Source organism: Rhinopithecus bieti, unplaced genomic scaffold (genome assembly GCF_001698545.2).
Source record: "Rhinopithecus bieti isolate Rb0 unplaced genomic scaffold, ASM169854v2 scaffold_5387, whole genome shotgun sequence".
NCBI lineage: Eukaryota > Metazoa > Chordata > Mammalia > Primates > Cercopithecidae > Rhinopithecus > Rhinopithecus bieti.
In genome coordinates this window covers 560926-568638 of record NW_016804806.1, presented here as the reverse complement: position 1 = coordinate 568638, position 7713 = coordinate 560926, and the positions used below count along the sequence as shown (strand labels likewise).

The 7713-nt window shown below is 35.9% G+C and overlaps 1 protein-coding gene across 13 annotated transcripts in view; it reads left to right on the top strand.

Annotated features, from left to right (window-relative positions):
* Nucleotides 1–7713, top strand: part of PPFIA2 (PPFI scaffold protein A2) — a 545760-nt gene that overhangs the window by 496504 nt on the left and 41543 nt on the right. For all 13 annotated transcript variants that reach the window (XM_017870464.1, XM_017870457.1, XM_017870456.1 and 10 more), the window contains one exon: nt 7329–7410. In XM_017870464.1, the coding sequence (XP_017725953.1) occupies nt 7329–7410 (82 nt within the window). The remainder of the gene's footprint in view (nt 1–7328; nt 7411–7713) is intronic.

Sequence of the window (7713 nt, the reverse complement as noted above, 5' to 3'; positions counted from 1 at the left end):
GGAAAGAAAGAAAGAAAGAAAGAAAGAAAGAAAGAAAGAAAGAAAGAAAGAAAGAAAGAAAGAAAGAAAGAAAGAAAGAAAGAGAAAGAAAAGAAACTCACATTTATTGACCATTGCCTTTGTGGGAGGCACTGTTGTAATCATATTATAAATATTTTCTTATGAAACCTTCGTAAAACCCTATTAAATGGGTACTATTATCAGCTTCATGGTTTCACATGAGGCAACTGAACCACAGCAAAATACAGTGACTTGTTATGGATGCACAGCCCAAAAGGACACACAAAGGAATCAAGCTCAAGCGATTTGATTTTAGGAGTCACTTTGTCACCCACTCTGCTATAAAGTCTATCCTCCAAGCAGATTTTTTAAAATATCAGTGTAAGAAGCCTGGAGGTAAGGACCAATTAAAGGCTGAGAAAAAAGTGTGGTGTCAGTGACAGTAGAAAGTAAAGGAAGAGGCATTGGGGAAAATGACAGGCATCAAATAGAAGGTGAATGAAATGGCCATCATAAGTGACAGAGGGGACAGTGCTGTATGGTATTTGGACAGTCATACCACAAATTGGCAGTCCCAGAATAGCATGCTAAAGTAAGCGGTCTGTGAATAAAGTATCTTTTCACTGACAGAGATAAACCACCCACATTGGGAAGAATGAGGAGGAGACATACTGTTCCCTTTGGTATGTGACTTTTTTGAGTAACTAATTTCATTTTCACAATTGCTAATACAAACACTAACAAATTCAAGTTTTACCATTTCAATATAGTTGCCAATAGGATAGCTATTTATGGAAAGGATTGTCTAATAAGTAATTTTAAATAGTGAGACATGGCTGATGCCTACAGATTATGGTGTAGAGGAAATAAGGCTGTGTACATACAGTGAACTGTCTACCACAGTCTTGCACATGATATGAGTGGCATCACTCAAGGGATGGAGAAGATTTGAAGGGTATGAATTGAGGAAAGGCCATTCCAAATGGAGAGAAAGTCAGTAGAACCGAAGAGGTAAAGTGCAAACAATGGTGGGTATCCATTATAGCTAGAGAGAAGAGATACAATAGGTAAATCTGGAAACACAATTTAGGGGCAGATCAAGAATGACCTTGAAGGCCATTATTTCAATAGTAAATTAAAACCATTATAGAAATTTGAGTTATATAGTAAGCTAATAAATGTTTACTTTAAGGAGGCTAATCTGATGGTAGCACATACAATGAATTGCTTTGGGAAAAAAAGAAAAAATGGAGAACTGAAATTAGTATCTATTGAATACATATTGGCTGCTAGGTGCTTTTGTAAATATTATCTTATTTAGTTCTTATAAATTGAGATCAATTTATAATCATCTTCAAATATGAGAAGACTGAGTCTCAAAGAGATTAAGTATGTAGCCAAAAAACATATAGCTGGTAAGAAGTTAATTTGGCATGCATTCTTTCATTCAGTTACAATTTATTGAATGTATGCTGTATGCCTCAATCCCTATTCCAATAACCTCTCACCACTTCTACTGCCACAGGTCAGTGCCAAGCAACCATTATCTTCTACTTGCAAATTGCAACGACCTTCTAACTTGTATCCTTAGCTCTCATAACTCTGACCTGGCTCAAGTCCGTGCTATCCTCAACAGCCAGAAGTATCTTTATAATGTACAAATTATGTTACGTTTTGTGCTTAAACCATCTGATGGCTTCTTATTACGTTTAGAATAAACTCCTTTTCAGCTCCCAAGGCCCAACATGATCTTACTTTTCTCTTGTCTACCTCTCCAATCTTGTCTTCCTTTACCCCAACCCCCCTGTCCTTCAATTCACTCCAGTCACACTGGCCTTTCTTGGCTTTTATCAGTTGCTCAAACATTTAATTCCACTCCTTTAATAGGAATTTTATACTATGTTTCTGCTTGAAACATATTCCACTATACCCCTACTCCATGCCACTTTTCAATGTACATGTGTCTACTCAAATGTTGCCTTGTCATAGACATCTATGTCCCCAACACTATAAGCGTTGCCTACTTTACTACCTTAGTCTATTTTACCTTCTGTAGAACACATATCAATGGCTCAACTTATTTTGTTTATTTATGTGTATATGTGTTTATACAAATCTTCCTTCTTCACTGGAATGTATGGTCTTTGAGGTCAGAGATTCACTTGGCTTTATTCTTTGCTTGCTGAAGACAAAAGACAGCACGTAGTACGTCTATAAAATTAGATGACTGACCCCTAATCAACTCAGACACAGAGCATACAAAGTCTCTGCTCTTAAGCCCATGGAGTTGGGGATCACAACTTGTGAACCAACAAATTCAATAAAACATAAAAGATACTATAGAGAAAATTGCTTAGTACTATGGGGCCTATGTATGAAAGTGGTAAATATTGCCTCCAGGGCAAGAGAAGGATGGATATAGAAAGGAAACATTTTGTTGATTCATGAAAATCAGGACAAAGTGTGTGGGGAGATAAGGCAGGAAGGCATGTGATGGCATAAAATGCAAGATACGGGAGCCAGAGACCCTACTCATATACCAATTAGACCACAACTGCAATTGTCAAGGAGAGACTTAAAACCTAAAATGAAGATCCAGGCATTTCCATTTGGATTTAGTCATTTAACCAAAGTTGCACCCAGCTGCTTAATTAACCTGGATTAAAAGTTAGAAATCTGAAGCCTGGCAAATGCTCTTGATTTATTTACGTTTTTTAGACCCTATTGATCTTTTATGTAGAAATTTTTTAGTCTAGTCATTTCTAAATCCCTTTCTATACATGGACAGGTTGAACAGAGAACATCAGTATATCCAAAAGGCTTGTTTGTGCCAAATCAGTTTGTCATTTAGTATTTCTTAAACAGTTCAGATCACTATTTTCCGACAGTAACTCCAAAACTCAATGAGAATAAGCATGCCCTTATGTAATGTGTGCAACCCTTTGTTCCTGTCTTCAGTTCAGGCATAGCAAGTGCAGCCTTCCCTCTGCACATTTAGATATGGGCTTGCAAATTATTCACAGACCTGAGTGCTCACCACATGTTGCCTCCTAAAATGTCACTTTCTAGTCACAGTAACTTATTGATATCAATAATAGGACAGCCTGAGGCCTATGGAGGATACTAACAGCATTCTTTATTGAAGAGTGTTTCTTGAAAATGCACAATGATTCAGAAGTTGTACTGATTCAAAATAACTATTTCTTGCAATTAGTTCTTTTCTTGTTTGTGTTTTGACACAAGTGGTAACACCTCCATGCCTGACACTTCCTCTAAAAGGAAGTACTGCTGATGTCCTCTAAAGTCTATTCTGAATCTTAAACCTGAAATGCATGCCCCAAAATTTAGTGATGCACAAGTGATCCTTTGGGAAAAGATGGTCAAATATTTGATTGTCTGAAATTATTTTTAAAAACACACTAAAATTATGCTTCAGGCCTAGAGGGAAAGAGAGTAATTTTCAGAGTTAAATTTGTACAGGGGTAAGTGATCATGTCCTTTTTCTGGAAGAACTGTCACTTGACCTTTAAAAAAGTTGAATTCTGGCTGCAAAGAAAATCCTTTCCAGACTAAATCCCTTGCCATACATGGACAGGTTGAACAGAGAACACCAATATATCCAAAAGGCTTGTTTGTGCCAAATGAGTTTGTCATTTAGTATTTCTTAAACAGTCAGATCACTATTTTTCTGACAGTAACTCCAAAACTTGATGAGAATAAGCATGCCCTTATGTAATTAATGCTACCCTTAATAATCTGTTAGCATATCATCATGTATTAAATTCAGCTATTTCCAACTGTCATAGTGTTGCCCACATTGCTTTATTTTTCTAGCATTGCTTCTCTCTCAAACCAACATGCCTAGATATATGCCTTTTATAAATTTTGTATGGTGCAGATTATTTTATAATTGAGAATAAAAATGCAATGCAATATTGCTTTGGAAATTTCAATGCTATTCTTTTTTACATAATTGATACTTCTCTCAGGTTAAGGAAAAGCACGTCTAGAGTTACCGTCATGTAGTACACAGTCCTGGTGTAAAACCAGCCATCCCTCCCATCTGATCCATTTCTCCATAGTCTCAAGTATGTCAGCCCTAAGACAGATGCTAGAGATTTTGCCCTAACAGTTGTAGACCAAAGGATTTGAGCTCCCTTATCTCATTTTCTTAGACTGCGATTACTTAAGTCATCCTGCTATTAGAGTTTGTGATTTAAATAAAAACAAAGAAAATAAAACTTTTTCAGTGGGCATATTGCTCAATAATTTCCCAAACAAGTGTATTATCAATATTTCTGTTCATAGAACGGAATGATTTGGGCACACTGGGTTGCCCCTTAACCAAATTCTCACCAGGAGACCCAGACAGATCAGACTCTTGGGATCAGCTAGAATCAGTGCTATTGTGAGAAAATGGGAAACAAAAAGCTCAAGGGGAGGTAAGGAACAAGAAAAAAATTTCGTTCTTTAAAACATAAAATGTTGTCCATGGTTATAAGGTAAAATAGAAAAAGCTATTTGGACTACAAAAACAAAACATTATAGAACACAATTTACCGAAACAAGAAGCACCTAAATATAAACACTGACTGGCATTTTATTTAACATTTACAGATATTTATGTAGTACCTCTTGTGTGCCTGACCTTGTTCTAGACTTCAAATTCATCTCTGAACAGAATATATGAAAACAAAGACCCTCCTTGAGCTTATATTTTATTGGCAGATGACAGAATGAGGAGTAAATAATATACTGTGTTAGAATAGCAACACCTTGGAGAAAAATAAAGCAAACAACAGAGATAAGAAATTCCTTATTGGAGTTTTTAGGTGGAGTTTTCAGGGAGTAGGGGAGGAGACATTCAGAACAGGTGACATTTGAGTAAAGATTTAAAGTAGCTGAGAAAGTCAGGCATATGGAGATAGAGGGGAAGAGCATTCCAGGTGAGCTGCAAAGATCTTAAGGCAGAAAAGAGGTCTGGGTTGTTTCCAAAGAACAGCGAGGAGGCCAGTGTTGCTGACTAAGGTGGGAGTTTAGGCAGAGAGATGACGTGGGTAGAATAGATTGTAGCAGCTGTTTTGGCTTTTATTCACAGTAAGACAGGAAGTGATTGGAGAGTTATGAGCAGAGAAGTTACATGATCAGACTCAACAGGATCAATCTGGCCTTTCTAGTGGAATTTTTATTAGGGAACTAGTCAGAAGTTTCAAAATGAAAGTGTTCTAATATTTAAAAATAGCTTTTGTACCACTCATATAATACCCTTCTGAAAATGTTATGTGCTCCTTAGGTTATTAGTGCATATTTCCTTGCTTTTTTACTATGTGAAGCAAAAACTAATAGTAAATGTAAATTTGTTTCTTCCCTTTTAATGTCCCTAACCTATGACATAACTAGAAGTGTCCCTTTCCCTACTGGATTTAACATTACAACTCTTACAACATGCTTTAACTCTGTGAAGTCCTACCCTAAATTTTCTTCCACATATTTCATGTTAAGTTCCATACCTTCCCCATTAGTGCTTATCCTGCTTGGAATGCCATCCCCCTCTTTCCTAGCTGCCCTTCAAAGCCAGCTCCATTGCCACAATGCCTTCACAACACCTTCAATGGCTATTAACCCCTTTTCCAAAATGACGTACTTCAGAAGGTACATCACCAAGTTTTCATGTTGGCAGCTGTTTGTGTATTGTATTGTATTGTATTGTATTGTATTGTATTGTATTGTATTGTATTTTCGGACAGTTTCAAGTATTTGTTTTGTCCATCTAACAGGGGATATCCTGGGAAATTAGACCCATATCTATTTTCGGCACCAAACACAAGTCTCAGTCCACAACAGGTGTTCAATAAATACCTAATAGGTATTTTTTTTGATCCTTCAATCAATTTCTATAAATATATCTGTCACAGTGAGGCTAAGCTATTTGAAACTGGTTTTCAGTAAAGGAATGTCACTGGGAGACCTGAGGGAATGAGGGATGATAGAGCAAGCCAGGTGAGGAAGTGCCTCTACTTTTTTAGATTCAGAGCACGGGTATCGCTGTTCCCTTTCCCAGGTGCTGAATAGCTTACACGCAGACCTTAACAATTCTGTCCCCTCAAATGAAACGGCAGTTGATTTATGTCTCTTCAGCCACTATAACTTAAATTTGTAGTTTGCCCTTTGGGTTTTTTAAATGCATTTTTGGTAGCCTCTATTACAAACACAGAAAATCCTGTGTTGAAAGGCATTTTATTCATTATATATCTTAATGTATTAATATAGTCTACCACAGTAAGTAACTAATTGATTAATAGCAGAAAATAATCAAATTATCCATTTGGGGGTTCATAAATGATTTTCATGAAATATTCCTAAGCATAAAACACACACATTCAAAATAAAGCAATTATTATACCATGTTTTTATCATCTGTGTGTAAGATCAAGGCATACTAAAGTAAAGAGAATGTATTTTCCAACATAGTCCTGCCAAGTGTATATCAATTTAAGTTTCAATGAAAGCACATAGCTACTATCTCAGTAATGAGTGATCTCGAATTTGTTTTGTAAGTGGATGTCAATTCTAAAAATCAGTAAGAGTCAGTGAAATTATAGATGCATTTTTCAGGGTTCTTTTGCATCTTTTGTTATCAAAACAACCATTTATTGTTACTAAGATATTTTAATTTCATTAAAACAGTAGTGATTATAGATAAAAACCAGTGTACCATTGAATTTAACACCTTACATTGCTTTCGAGTGTTAGAAATCAATTTACCTTGGAGTTTTCTCCAAATGAGATGTAGTTTCATAGTCCAGACAAATAACTCCTAAGAAAGACCCCTGGACCCATAGGGCATACTAAAATCAACCACATCACTAGAATGTGACTGAAAGGACCAAATTTATCTTCTGCTTCTCTATGTAAGCATTTTCTTTGCCATGGAGATAGTAAGGCAAAGAGAGCAGGGCAGATGGATGAAGCCACATTTAGATCCCATAATGCATACTTGAATATGAACATTTGGGTCATTTTCTCATTGAAGGGATAAGATATTTGCTGATAATATAATTCCACTTCTAATTCCATTGGCACTTAATGTTCTAATTTTCATAAATAAATGTTGGGGAAAATTACTTTTCTATGTCAATGCTTCATTCCTAATAAAATCAATGGATGATGTGTGTGTATTACTCAAAGGAAAAAGGAATTCTGTTATTCTATATAGTATCATAAAAAATCTTGTAAAGGATGATTGGTTGTTTTAAAATATTATCATTAAAATAATCACAGTCATATTTTCCATATACCTGACTAATAATCTTTGCTGTATACTTCAGGCATGAACTTCTTGAGGAAGCTCGGAGAAAGGGATTACCTTTTGCCCAGTGGGATGGGCCGACTGTGGTCGCATGGCTAGAGGTAAGAGAATGAAACCAGGAGGCCCTTAAATCAATCACTACTAAGTTGATAGTTTTTTTGAGACAGGTGAAGGCAAGTTTCTGAAATCACAGCACCCCCTTAGTCTGGATTTACTCATAAGGGACTATTTGCTTACTAAGGAATAAGTTTGTGATTTTACTCTGACACATTTTTGTGATTGTAGCAGAAGAAAGCATGCAGTGGGATAAAAGGAAGTGTCTCTAAATAACACCCTCTTCATTTCTAGAGCAAGAGAAGAAACAATTTTTTTTTTTTTTTTTTTTTTTTTTTTTTTTTTTTTTT